General features: G+C 33.8%; 1 protein-coding gene across 9 annotated transcripts in view; it reads right to left on the bottom strand.

Moving 5' to 3' along the window:
- DMD (dystrophin) overlaps positions 1-15,194 on the bottom strand; it is a 2,142,101-nt gene that overhangs the window by 1,414,665 nt on the left and 712,242 nt on the right. For all 9 annotated transcript variants that reach the window (XM_062183372.1, XM_062183374.1, XM_062183379.1 and 6 more), the window contains one exon: positions 9,099-9,186. In XM_062183372.1, the coding sequence (XP_062039356.1) occupies positions 9,099-9,186 (88 nt within the window). The remainder of the gene's footprint in view (positions 1-9,098; positions 9,187-15,194) is intronic.

Raw genomic sequence — 15,194 nt, 5'->3', positions numbered from 1 at the left:
CAGGTGCATGAGCGGGAAACTAGATGGGAACCCAAGAGTAGTCAAGACTTGGTCTCAGGCACTACAGTATGGGATATGGGTGTTCCAAGTAATGGCTTAACCCATTGCACAGCACCTGCTCCAAATATCATGCATTTTAAAACATAACTGTGTAAGATGTGATAACATTCTTGTATGTTTGAAATAATGAATATTTGAATGTTTCCAATTTCTACATTTATCTACAAGGATGTCAAAGGAGCACGAGCTCACTGTAAAGCTTTTCCTTCACTGGGGAGAGTTTTTAAACTACATTAGTTAATATATCAAAACTGTGCCATGGATCAGATGCTTAGGAAAAATGTTTTGTCTTAAAATGAGTTAAAGTTGAGTAAGCATTTTCAAAAAGGAAGTCCATGATGTGTTACAAGATGAGCCAAACTTTAACTAGGCTAATAAGAGATCTTAAGTAAATTACAAGTATGGATGGACTCCTGCTAGACTGAGTTTTATTTAACATTTGTCTAATAAAGGAACAGAGAAATATGTGCCCTGGAGAAAGGTCAAACACATGAAGACTGCTAGCAAATGGAAAAATAAAATCCTAAGTTAATACTCAATATTAATAACATCTGTTATTCTTTCACAAAAGATAAACTATAATAAAGTGCCAATGGGTTCTGTGGTGACTACTGAAATTCAGGGACAGGTTTTAATGAATCATTGTTGAGCATTACACAAAACACTATATTGTCCCAACAAACATCAGGGTGCTAAATATTACTCCAAAAGGAATAAAAACAAAGGAGAAAAGTCAACTTTGTATAAGCCCATAAGACAATGAAATTATAACACTCTTATTTGCATATTGATCTTTGTAATTTAATATATTCAATTCTATGGAAGTCATGGGACTTCCATATAAAGGAAGACTTCCATGTCAGGATAAAGGGAGTGGCAGGCAGAAAGGTAGTAGACATTAACAGTGGGAATTTTAGGGGAGGCTGTTGGGCATAGTAGTTAAGTTGCTAGTTGGAACACCCACAACCTCTATTGGAATTCCTGGGCTTGAGTCTGAGCTCTACTTGTGGTTCCAGATTGCTGCTAATGTGCACCCTGTAAGGCAGCAGGTGATGGCTCAAGTCCTTGAGTTCCTAACATCCATGTGGGAGACCCAGATGGAGTTCTGGGCTCCAGGCTTTGGCCTTGCCCAGCTTTGACTGTAGCAGGCATTTGGGGAATAAGTGAGTGGGATTGAATATCTTTTCTCTGTATCTGTATCTTTGCCTTTAAATATAAAAGCAGCTATATATATATATGTGTGTGTGTGTGTGTGTGTGTGTATAATAGTGAGTACTCTGCTACTAGAGCTAAGTTCAAAATTGATGCCCCTTTATTAGACATCATCTAATCTCATCAAGTCTCACTTTTCCAATACAATATGATTAAAACAGAATCAACCCTGAGTTAATATAGATAATACTTGTTTAAATTGTTCTACATGGAGACCAATGAATAGTAAGGAATATCAATGTAGAGAAAACAGCAAAGAACATGTAGGAATTAAGAAAAAAGACTAGATCTCTCAAGTGTTGAAATTAGAGGGAGACAGATTCCTTTTGTAATAACTGAAAGAGATTATTTAATAAAAAATGGTTAATATTTTAAATCATTACTAATTTTTATTATATAAATTGGAAGTAATATGAGATATAGAGCATAAATGTATAAATTGCTTAAGAAGTTGTATCAATAACTAGCAATGTACTGCTAAGAATTTTTAGGGAATCTTAGAATATTTGATCATATATTTGTAACTTTTTAAAATTGTAGCAAGGGACAACTACACCAAACATTAAAAACAGAAATGACTAGTTGTATTATATATTAATCAAATATTTAATACTTTAAAATAAAAAAAATTCTACATGCCACTAACAAAGACGCATTAAACCCAGAGAATCATAAGCTTAATTATGAAAAATTTCTATATAAGCATTGCATTAATTAACTTGTGAACATGCTTGTTGTTAAACTAGAGTATAACTTGTCTTTCTAAACTGTAAGCCCCTCTAGGAAATATCTGGCATTATCTCATAGAGTTATTTTTTAGAATAGAAACAGAGTAACTACTCTATACTTGCAAACTTGCCAAACACCAATTCAATAGCTTACCTCATATGAATATAAACATTAGCGAACAATAAACACAGAATCAAAAAGTCATATACAGATAGTCTCTCTTACTTCAAATGTGCTTTAAAATACTTGGGCAAGCCATCAGAAGCATGTCATAACATTCAGAACATCATTCTTGAAAGAATATTAGAAATGCTATTTTTTGACTTTATGAATTAATTCTCATCCATTTGCCAGTACTACTGGTGACATAAGAACGTCCATTAACCATTTCTAGAATAAATAAGGGCTCTACATGTTCCATAAGTGAATAATCGCATATGAAGAAGTTTACTATTGGGACCGGTGCTGTGGCGCAGTGGGTTAAAGCCCTGGCCGAAGCTCCAGCATCCCATATGGGCACCGGTTCAAGTCCCAGCTGCTCCACTTCGGATCCAGCTCTCTGCTGTGGCCTAGGAAGGCAGTGGAGGATGGCCCAAGTCCTTGGGTCCCTGCACCCCTGTGGGAGACCCAGAAGAAGCTCCAGCCCTTGTGGCCAACTGGGGAGTGAACCAGTTGATGGAAGACCTCTCTCTCTCTCTCTGACTCTCCTCTCTGGGTGTAACTCTGACTTTCAAATAAATAAATAAATCTTTTTTTAAAAAAAAGTTTACTATCACATATAACTATTTTGCATGTATTTCATAGAACTGTTCATCATAACTCAATTTAAAAATTTAATTTTCATTACAATTTTTAAGTTTAAGTATCTTCAAAGTTTAAGTATCAATAATTTGAGCATTTGATTTTCAAATTTTTTGTAAGCTGTTTCAGAATACAAACATTAATTCACTAGGCATTATGAACAATACTTAGGAAAACCGTTCTGCAGTAGCACATTAGAATCTCAGGGATAATGGATCATAATCCATTCACATCTCACTTTCTAAACAACCCCTGAAATAGTCTATGAATAAATATATTGCACCCAGAGGAAATGGATCATTACTTGAAGTGCATCCATTAATTTTATTACTTGTGTACAGTGCATAACAGACTGTTGGAATAATTTTAATTGTGCGCCACCTTCCATGCAAGTACTTCAGAACTGCCACTTAAAGCGAAGTATTCCTCATCAAGTATATTCATCATTAGCCTTGAAGCCAAGGCAGAATAATGCCAAACCTGTGTTTTCCGAGTTCTTGATTTGGAAGAATATTTGGAATAAGAACTTAAAGTTGTTAATAAGCAGTCTCCTATTTTTGTTACATTTTAGATGAGGGTTATAAGTCCATTTGGTGTTCATTATAATAGCCTAAAGTGTAGCAAATTTCTTCAGGAGTCATGAAAGGCTGATGCTAAATTCTGGAGGCTCCTGTAACCACACTGACAAGTACACAACTGGCATGCCAGTTTTTAAAATTGCTTTTTAAAATTAATTCTGTCAATCATCTATCAATTTATATCATACGCCAAGTGAGTACAAAACCAAAAAGTGTAGTAATATATCCCTTATTTAATTTTCCTATTTCTCAGGGCCAGCGCCATAGCATAGCGGGTAAAGTCGCTGCCTGCAGTGCCAGCATCCCATATGGGTGCTGGTTCTAGTCCCGGATGCTCCACTTCCAATCTAGCTCTCTGCTATGGCCTGGGAAGGCAGTAAATGACCCAGGTCACGGGCTCCCGCACCCACATGGGAGACCCAAAAGAGGCTCCTGGCTTCTGGCTTCAGATCAGTGCCGTTCTGGCCATTGTGGCCAATTAGGGAGTGAACCAGCAGATGGAAGAGCTCCCTCCCTCCTTCCCTCCCTCCCTCTCTCTCTTCTTCTCCTTCTCTATGTAACCCTTTCAGATAAATAGATCTTTTAAAAAATGTTTTTCCTATTTCTAAACAATACTGTATTATAAAAGAAAAATCTGAAAAACAAGAAAAATCTTGTTCTCACCACAGATTTCTCTCAACAACAGTTACTGCTATGATCTCCTCCTCCCTCCTCCAGCTTTTCTACCACATACACACAAGCCCAGAGGCTCATCCTTTTGGACAGAGTTAAGTCAGGAAAAATATTATTGGATGTGAACTCTTTGTAGAACATTATCCCAAGTGTTGCAAGTAGGAAGAGAAAACATAACTCAAGTAACCCAGAACTGAGGGAGGAATAAAAAAAGAGAAAATGCATGCAACTATGGAAATTTATTCATTCATGATGGAGGGGATGGACTATGACAAATAGTACTATTTCAATGCCCCAATAGTACAGGTCATTACCAAACTGTGCCTCATTAAAATATATGATTAGAAGAGGTACTGCTACTGGAAAATCCTTCAGAGGGATATAAAGGAAATATCTTGATAAATTTGGTTTAGTGAGGACACAATCTGACTATAAACCTTTCCTAACTCATCTCACAAAATTTTGCGGCCCAAACTCAAACAACATCTTTCATGTCAAAGTCTTTAGCAAGCTATAAACCAAAATACAAAATACAACTTCATAGTTACTATTATAACTGAGAGGAGCCCTTTTCTGCTTTATTCTTCTATGTTATTTAATTATAATCCTTAGCACACGTACTCAGGTATTCACCTTAAATACTGTAATCTAGCACTTATGAGACAATAGTTTTGAGATATTCTTTAAGTCTGATATACTAATCATTACTACTTTACTTAAATATTTTCTTAATGTAATTGTCTTTGGGCTTTTTATTAATACACAGGAAATTACAGTTGGAAACTGAAATGTCAAGCACAATTTAATATTAAAATATCATTAACCCTATTGGATAATTATAGTATCTCCTCTGAAAGTTGTGGTTAAATCATTTTATCACTTAAAGAATGGGAACTGAGCTACACATACATATGTTTTGAACTGAAGGTTCTGATATAACCATTTTGGTCACATCAATAGTCATAAGGGAAAACTATTTACTTAAACTTTTGACTTTGTTTTTCATTATACCTGGTGCATAAGGAGACTTAGGTATTCACACAGTACTATTTTACAGAAGTACTTAAGAATAAAGTCTAGGGGCTGGGGCTGGGGCGTAGCAAGTAAAACTGCTTGCAGCGCCATTATTCCATTTGGGTACTGGTTCAAGTTCCAGGTGCTCCACTTCTGATCCAGCTCCCTGCTATGGCCTTGGAAAGCAGAAGATGGCCCAAATTACTAATTTCTTAAAACTAACCCTATGTTCCTAATCTTATCAAATGATGATGAGATTCATGATGACTACATTTGTACAAACTTTTCTCCAATAAGAAATGGTTTTCTCCAGTATCCAATACTTTGGCTAATACTCCCCATCCTCATCCAACCAGCTGATGATTACTTAGGAGTAGTAAATCAATTTTAATGTTCACTCAGAGTTAAGAAAGACATACATAAAGTTAAAAATCATGCCAAAGTAACAAACATGATTTAGCTAAAACTCTGTTACTAGACTCTATTTTTAGTCTATGGTTTTTATAGATGACTTTCTCTCTGACCAAAAGAACCATGGCACACTTAAGCAAAATGTCCATGTATACTTTAAGGAATTCAAGCAACTTAGGCAACTCTCTTTTTCATGGTTTAAAAAAGCCCCAAATAAAGTAGTAAGAATCTCTTACTATCTGCATATTCTTCAAATGAAATAAAATACAAATCATTACTAAAAAAAATCCACAGTTAATATAGACTAAGCTTTAAAATTCTGTATAAAGCTCTTTGTGTTTGATAAAGTACAAAATGAAAATTATTTTCAAGTTGATAATAGGACCATGTAATCTTGAAAAACTGAACATACGCTATAAGATACAGTATCAAGATGTACAATTCCATTTACGCAATAGTTTTCAAAGCCAAGTGAATATCTCTTCTTCTACATTGGCACTGTAGTAAATTCTGTACTTTTAACAATCTTAACACACCCTCACATTTCCTGCTCCTCAGCACATTTCTTAAACTCCTTTAAGAATCTGCTTTCATGAACAACAGATTTAGTTTTATGCATTTCCTAAGTAGTGTTAAAACTTCATTGTTTCACAGATGTTTAGAAATGGACAAAATTATTTCTCATTATGCCTCATATACAATTTCAGGTCAAAACTGAAGGAAAATAAAAGCTATGAAGACTTTTTTGCATGCATTGCTGTTTGATTCTGAAAACAAACTGAAGAGCTTCAAAGTCATTCTAAAAATTTTTAAATGATATTTAATCTTTATGACAAGTTGTTTTCAGTAGAAAATTTAGTTTGCTCTGTAGGTATATGTACAGATAAAGTACAGTTTACAAAAAGGTTGTATTTGAAATATAATAGCTGGAACAGGTGCTGTTTTGCAGTGAGTTAAGTCGCCATTTGGGATGCCTGTATCACATATGGGACTGCTGGTTCAAGTCTCAGCTACTCTGCTTCCTGCTAACGTACCTGCAAAGTACTCTGTAATCCACATGGGACACATGGATGGAGTTCCTGGCTCCTGGCTTCAACCTGGCTCAGCCCCAGCTACTGCGGCCATTTGGGCAGTAAATCACCAGATATCTGTCTGGCTGTCTGTCATTCTACCTTACAAGTAAATAAATACATAAATAAATATTTTATATAATAAACATTCTTCATGATTATGGTATCTCCTGTGTCAGGGGAGTATATATAATAGCCATCCTTATGCTATTCTTTTAATATGCTTTCTACATATTTCTACATTATGAATATATTCTAAATGTTTTATTGTGGTAAATATATATATACATTTACATTAAAGATATATTTGTATTAGTGACATGTTATAACATTTTACAATAATTATTTGCTTTTATAACTCTGTGAGGACAATATGTATGATTAAAAGAAGCAAACATTTACATGAGATCCTAGGAGAAGTAGGGTGATTTGTGTCTCAATTTCCTCTGCATAAATAAAAAGAATGCATGTGTCTTACATAGTCGTGTGTTTTATTATAACTATATAGCCCAAAATTGATTCAGGAGATTTTGTGTTTGTGAATTTAAAAGCTTTACTAAAATAACTGTTGGGGATTATTTAGTAGATAAAGCTTAATTTGTCTTTCAGCTTCATGAGCCATGCCATTACATTTCAGTTCTTTGGCTCTATACTGGAGAAGTGATTGTAAATTAAAATAAGGAGTCCCTCTCAGTTACTGCTAACAGGTACTCATTGTGTGACTGGCTTATTTTACAACTTGTATAGTCATAAAATAAATATTATGCAAATTGTTCTTTGAAAGCAAGAAAAACAAGAGAAGTTAGATTCTTTTTTTTTTCTTAGTAATTATGTAGACTCTATTATATAATAGGGACAAAAGAGCTTTGGTCACTTCAAGTTATCTTAGAAGTAGCCCAACCTTGAGCCTAATCATGCATCAGCTAAACCATATCATCACTATAGAACAAACAGGCCACTTACAATATGGTCATTGTAGTCAGCCAAGTAGGCATGTCTCAAATGGCACACCCACTCCCCACTGCTCTTTGTATTTTCCTGCAGAGATCTTATTATTTCCTAATCAAAAGTACCAATGCCATTATCTTAATTACTGGTTTAATTTTTCTTTCCTAGATAGAATTCAATCAATCAATATTCATTAAAGAAGTACCATATTCTGATTTTTCTGCATGACTCCCAAAATTAGCTATGAGGGCAATTAGAAATATAATACTGTCATTAATCACAAGACAATTTTAATCTGTTTACAGATTCAATTAGCAAAAAATAAAAATAATTTTCATTTCTAAATGTTTAAATTTTTAATAATTCATTGTGTGTTGCTATCAGATGATCTGAGGTGAAATACACTTGCTGTTTAACTACAAATGAGATCATTTACATGTATAGCTTTTATATCAGCTTACTAAAATGAAAATGTTATAATGTAGTTACTAGGGAGGAATTATATAACTACATGGATATTTTCAGGTCCTGTCATTTTACTTAACTATGCTGTTTAACTCCTCACTTAAGACCATCAACATGCATCTAAACAACAACCTATTAATATTTTTCATTATCTATATATATTGAATAACCTGTTAACACAATTCTCAGCTGTCATATTTGGTTGTTTATGTTTTTAACCAAATACAGTCTTGGGGCTCATTAGAAGAAAATGAATTGATTTCCTATGAAGATCACTGAACTTTTTAATGTCAACATAGCAATTAAAGCAAAAATAATTCATGCATAGAATTTATGCCTCAGAATACAGGCAGAATCTGGGAAAAGCTGACATGCTCAATCTTTTGTTATGTTTGTTTATTATATTCTTACAAATACATCTTTTGCAAATTGAAAAAAATTCTCTTGAAATACAACTAGTTCATATTTTCATAAAATCACTTTTAATTGGAAATGTTTTAATGTCATGAGTATAGTGATAACAATTTGAAAGTATTTTGTTAACATTTTATGCAAATAACATTTTGTACAGAGTTTTCTGGGGTATCTTAGAAAATTTTCATTCATACTTTAAAAAAGAAAAATAAAATTTTGGAAGCTTTGTGGTCTTACCTCACTCCAAAAGTGGGAAATTTAAAAATAAATGTCAACTCAAAGAAATAATTTTTAAATGAGAGACAGATTTACAGTAACATGAAAAATATCAAATAAATTATTAGCAAACTGGTATGATGATCAAGTCTTACACATAATTCAGTATGCTTGGAGAAATAGATAACAAAATTATTAAAAATCAGATTACCAACTTTACATATATTATATGATTGGTTATACTACAACTATTTATTCAAACATTGTTTTGTGAAATTATTGAGATAATGTTAGATTTCACTTTAAAATTTATTTCTATGTAACAGAATATTCTTATAATAGACTCAAAGTTGAACTTCTCTTGATAATTTTCTTAGCATTAGGAAATAATAATAAAAATATAAACACTCCCAAAAGTGCTTGTCTGATATAATTTAGCTGATAAATATGAACCTATGTGTTTATCAAATCTCTAAGAAGATTATCTAAATCAACTTCATGTAATTACCATTCACCATCTGTTCCACCAGGGCCTGAGCTGATCTGCTGGCATCTTGCAGTTTTCTGAACTTCTCGGCTTTTTCTCGCTCTATGGCCTGCAGCATGATAGTAAAGGTGAGTATTTCAATACAAGGATTGTGAATCTTCACAGTAATTATAACGTCTACTTGCCCTTTCAAGCCTTAAGATATTTCACTCTGTCAGCTTATCATGTGAATCTAAAGAAGTTTTTTTCTTCAACTCTTTTGGCACTAAAATGCCAATGAAAGCACAAGATATTTTAATCCTGAATTGAACAAGATTTCTATTTTTAACTTTTTATCCAAGATTTTCTGATACATTTCAGTGTAAATCTGCAGAAACAATAAATTATAACAATGAAAGACAAAGTGTCAGATATTTAAAACGATATTTTTAGATACCACTAAAATTATTTATAAAAACATAAGAATATATTCAGTTTTTAAAAATTAAACTGAGAATCCAATAACTAAATAAAGTGGAAAAAAGTATGAATAATTTAGAAGAAAAACATATATTTAAATATCAGACTGTTGGCTAATGTTTCTTTCTAAAAACAAAGTATTCTCATTTCCAAGGACAATCAGATTCATTTCCAAAGATCTAAGTTCCTTTGTCTATTTCTTACAATCAGAGAAAACTTTTGAGCTGATGCAAAATGATATAAATGAATAAATACTTGTGTTCTGTAAAATTGAGTTTACCTAATAATACCTTTACAGAAACAAATTGCAAACCTACCTTCTAAGGTTTTAATTGTTTCCTGGGTTTTAATTGTCTTAGGTTTAAATTGTAAAGTAGAATTACATTAGTATGGTAGTTTATTAGAAGTAGTTAATAACAATGTCATATGTCCTGAAATATGAAACATAACTAGCCACAGGAAAAATAAAGCTGAACTGCAACAACACCCAGTAAGGGTAACTCTTCTGAGACTAACAGCATTACAAAAACAATTACACTTAAAATTGAGCAGGGGTTATACTAAATCAGACTATTTTTCAAAAAACTTTCTTTAGATCTATGGTTATTTATGTAAATATTCCATGGTATAATATTGGAGTACAGTTTGGAGGGCATATAATATATACACACACACTCTGCAACATCATTCAGTAAAAAATTTGCACAAGAATAAAAATGTCATATATATCCTTGGTATCCAATATGGCACCCAATAACCACATGTGGGTATTGAGCCCTTGAAAGATGACCAGTGTGACTAAGGAAATAACTTTGAATTAACTAATTAAATTTCATTGAAATTTAAATAGTCATCCATATCCAGAATTGACAACTGTAAATATGAAGATCTAGAGTCTTCCCTTTGAAAGAACACAAAGATATTTACAAATGTAGATAATATAGAATGCTAGATGTACTTTAGGTGAAGTAATTACCCAGACTAGCCTGTTTTCCAATCATATCAAAAAATACTTATAATCCATACATTTTTACATCTTTGAAAAGACTATTTAAAATATCTATAACTAATTTAAAAATATTTTAAGGAGTTTTGTATATGGGGGACCTCACAATATCTGGCTTCAAAACTTGTCATAAAACTACAGCAAATAAAACAGTGTGATATGGGCAAATGAATAGATCAATCAATGGAAGAGAATGGAGAGCTCAGAAATAGATCTGTGTTAATAGTATAAGTTGATATTTGATAAAGCAGTAAGGACAATCCAGTGGAGAAAAGAGTCATTTCAACAAATTGTACTTGAATTACTGGACATTCCTATAAAGAAATGTACATGCAGACCTTATAACCTTCACCACTATTAACACAAAATGAGCCACAGACTCAAATGTTAAATGCCAAAGCATAACACTCCTAGACAACAACACAGGGGAGAAAAATTCGATAATCTTGAGTCTGATAATTTTTTAGATGTGGTATCAAGGGGATCAGTCATGAAAGAAAGAATTGGTAAACTGGAATTTTTTTTTTTTTTTTAGTTCTGGTCTGTGAAAGATAATGTCAACAGAATTGAAAGCCACAAACTAGGAGAAAATATTTGCAAAAGATGTATCTTATAGAGAACTGTTATTCAGATATACCAAGGGCTCTTAAAACTAAACAGCAAGAAAATTAAAAAATAAACTCATTATAAAAAAAAAAAGGTGCAGGGGCTGATACTGTTGTGCAGTGGGTAAAGCTGCTGCCTGCATTTGTGGCATCCCAAATGGGCACCGGTTCGAGTCCTGGCGGCTTCACTTCTGATCCAGCCCTCTGCTATGGTCTGGGAAAGCAGTATAAAATGGCTCAAGTCCTTGGGCCCCTCCACCTGCGTGGGAGACCTAGAAGAAGCTCCTGGCTTCAGATATGCCCAGCTCCAGCCATTGGGCTATTTGGGGAGTTAATCAACGGATGTAAGCCCCTCCACCCCCCCCCCCCCCACACACACAGTGCTTTCCCTCTCTCTCTCTCTCTCTCTCTCTCTCTCTCTCTCTCTGCTTCTCTGGAACTCTGCCTTTCAAATAAATTAATCTTTAACAGAAACAAACAACAACAAAATATTCAGGTGCAAGCCTTAACAAACACTTCACTAAAGAGGGCTTACAGATGACAAATAAGCTTATAAAAAGATGCTGTATATCGTATGTCACTGGAGAATTGCAAATTAAAACAAAATATCACTACACAACTATGGAGTGTCCAAAATTCAGAACACTGGCACTGTCAAATACTGGGGAGCAGGAACATGAGCTTCCATTCATTGTGGATAGGTGTAACAGTGCAGTCACTTTGAAGGATGGCTTTGAGGTTTCTTACAAAACTAAACCTAATCTTGTCATAAAGTCTAGCAGTTATGTCTACACAAAATCCTGCTGTGGGTGCATATAGCAGCTTTATTCTTAACTGGCAAGACTTGGAAACCAACAGAATGTCCATAATTTGTGAATGGATAAACTGTGGTGTATCTAGACAAAAAATATTCATCAATAAAAAAATGAGTTATCAAGCCAGGAAAAAAATAGGCAGGAAACTTAAATAGAAATCACTAAATGAAATGCCAACATGAAAAAGTCTACAGAACTTTAAGATTCCAAATATATGACAGTCTGGAAAAGGGGAAACTGTGAAGACAATAAAGTGATCAGTGGTTGCCAAGGGCTGGGGGAAGAAAAGATAAATAGGTATAGAGAATTTTCACATCACTGAAAATACTCTAAATGATAATCTCATGATGGATACATGTCATAATAATTTTTCCAAACACAATGACAACAGTGAAGCTTAATGCGAATTATAAATTGTAGATAATAACGATATGTTGACGCAGTTTCACGTATTACAATCAATGTATCACTCTGGTATGGGACGCTGATAATGAGCACACTAGGTATGTGTGGGAGCAGGGTTTATATAGAAAATTCTGAACCTTCTGCTCAACTTTGTTATGAACCAAGAATTACTCTGAAGTTTCCTAGAATCTCAAAAAAGAAAAAAAACCTCACAAATCAGAATTACTAGATTCAATACAAAGAGATGAAAACACTAAAAGATCTACTTGTTAATAATAAAATAAATTGTAATCAGGAGCAGCTACAATATAATAATAGTAATTAAAATTCAGAATACATGAACTATTAAAAAAGCACTATGAAATGATGATCTTTTTTAATTTAGTTGTTTAAAGTGCCCATAGCACAGCTGAAAAGATATACTTTACATTAGACTTTGAAGGGCAACAGATGAAAACTTACTTTCTCTTCGTTCGTTAAGAAATTTTCAAGGTAATAGGCGCATCTTACTATTGCACATTCCACTTGAAAATTTGAAAGCAGACACATTGCAATGTTTTGTGATTATGTGCTTCCAGTCCCACTCTAATTGCAAGTTAAAATTTCTAGATTGCCTTAAAATGCATTATCACAGAGATGGTATTGAATTATCTCCACAAATATGTGAACAATCATGGAAGTTTCTAACTAGCTGGCTGAACTGAAAAGTGCATGAAATCAAGTAGCCACAACATTTGATTAAAAGTATATCCAGGCCAAAGCTCAACATTCATGTTTTCTCAACTCCAAATTATTTGTTAGAATAAATATTATAAATAATAACAACCACTAAAGCAAAACAACAACCTAAGAAGTAGATACTGTCACTACTTCATTTTGACAAAGGAGGAAGATAAGGCACACAGATGTTTGCGGAAAATTTGTAAACCTTGACCAAACCGCACTGAAAACAAAGTTCATCACACTGTTTTCCAAATTATAGCTTATGTGCATTATTTCACAAATACACCACAAGAATTGTGAAATAGAATGAAGCATTATACTATCCCATTTTACACAGAGAAATAGAATGAACCAGCATTATACTATCCCATTTTACACAGAGAACGCTGAACATCAACAAGATTTACACATAAATCAAGCATCATAGAATTGGAAAGTTTTTGACCCAATACTAGAACTCTACTCTATTCAGAAGTTCAGCTCTCTGTCCAACATACTCTATTGCTTCTGTGGGTACTTCAGTCGAAACTAATGAAACAGGCTTGAACATATCAGAATACAACTCATAATAAAAGTGAGCTTTTTGTTTAGATGTAGTCAGGGATATACAAAATATTTAGCTATTAATTCAGCATGGGTACCAAAGTATCAGAAAAAAATGGCTGGTCACACAGAATGGAAACTGAAGGTCTATAAACTTATTAACAACTCAATATATAGTCCAAAACCTTCACTCCATCATCAGATGTTGGTTACATGCAAACCAAGTAACTGGTGCATATTTGGAGTCATAGATCCTAGAAAGAACCATATAGTGGCCTATATATTCTTGTCGATATTTAGGTGACTTCTGGATTCAGTTAGGTCACATTATTTTAAAGATAAAAAGAGTCCAGAACACATTTCATTTTCGACACAGCTGTTGATGGTTGACTAAAAATAAAATTTAGAGTAGCAAGGAAATCATAAAGAAGGTACTGACAGACAAGCTTTCAGTTGTTTTTTCCGCAATTGTTTTGAGTTCTATTTCTACTTCTTACTAGCTGATTGGCCTTAATAAAGTGATTCAAATTTTCTGAGCTTCAATGCATTAAGTAAAAATAAAGATACCTATTATCCATGCCTTTTGATATTAAAGGATAAATTACTTGCCAAAATGAGGCAATTTTTACATTAAAATGGGGAGCAAAGAATAATCCAGCTGGGACAAATGGCATGAAGCAAACTGAAACATTGGTGAGGGATGGGCACAGCAATTATGATGATGCTTCAGACACCTGCATCCCACATCAGAGTGCCTGGATTCAAATCCTGGCTCTGCTTCTGATTCCAGCTTTCTTTTAATGTGTACCCTGGAAGGCAGTAGATGATGGTTCAAGCTTTAGTCCCTCCCACCCACATGGGAGACACAAGTAGAATTCTGGGCTATTGACTTTTTCCTAGCCAATCTCTGGCTGTTGTGAACATTTGGATACTGAATCAGCAGATGGAGGATGTCTCTGTGTGCGTGCCTGTCTCTGTCTTTCTCTCTTTATCTACCTCTTGAATAAACAAATAAATAATATTTTTAAAGTGCTGAGACCGTGCAAGACAAACTGGAGCATGTGCTCATTCTAATTAAAGGTGATCTCAGTGAACTTAAAAAGAAGTTTAGGAAAACACTTTGACAAAAGAACTAATTAGAATAGCTTACTTATGGAAATATGTGAAAAGGTGTTAACAGAGTTGACTAAATAAACACCTCTGAAACACCCTGGTTTCCAGGGATCTGGACATGTACCTACACATTCCTAATGAGACAGGTGAACTTCTGTAACAAAATGGTTTGACTCAGTAGTTCCTAGTATTTCCATCTTGTCTCATTGTCTCCTAGAAATTTTTCTATTTAAAGTATATACACACATACATACAGCAGCCTAACCACTGATTTTCCCTCTATTTTTCCTTGGTATTAACCACTAATACTCCAAATGTTTTATGTATAGATTTTGCTGGATTTCCATCTTTCTCTCTGGACTGTAATGTAAACTATTTAAGGCCAGGCAGGTATCCTTGCCTATCTTCTTCTCCATTTCATCTCTAGTACCTATAAATGACACCTGGT

The sequence above is a fragment of the Lepus europaeus genome, chromosome X, assembly GCF_033115175.1.
Source record: "Lepus europaeus isolate LE1 chromosome X, mLepTim1.pri, whole genome shotgun sequence".
NCBI classification, from domain to species: domain Eukaryota; kingdom Metazoa; phylum Chordata; class Mammalia; order Lagomorpha; family Leporidae; genus Lepus; species Lepus europaeus.
The sequence above is the reverse complement of the archived record's forward strand: the minus strand, read 5'-3'. Positions and strand labels throughout refer to the sequence as shown.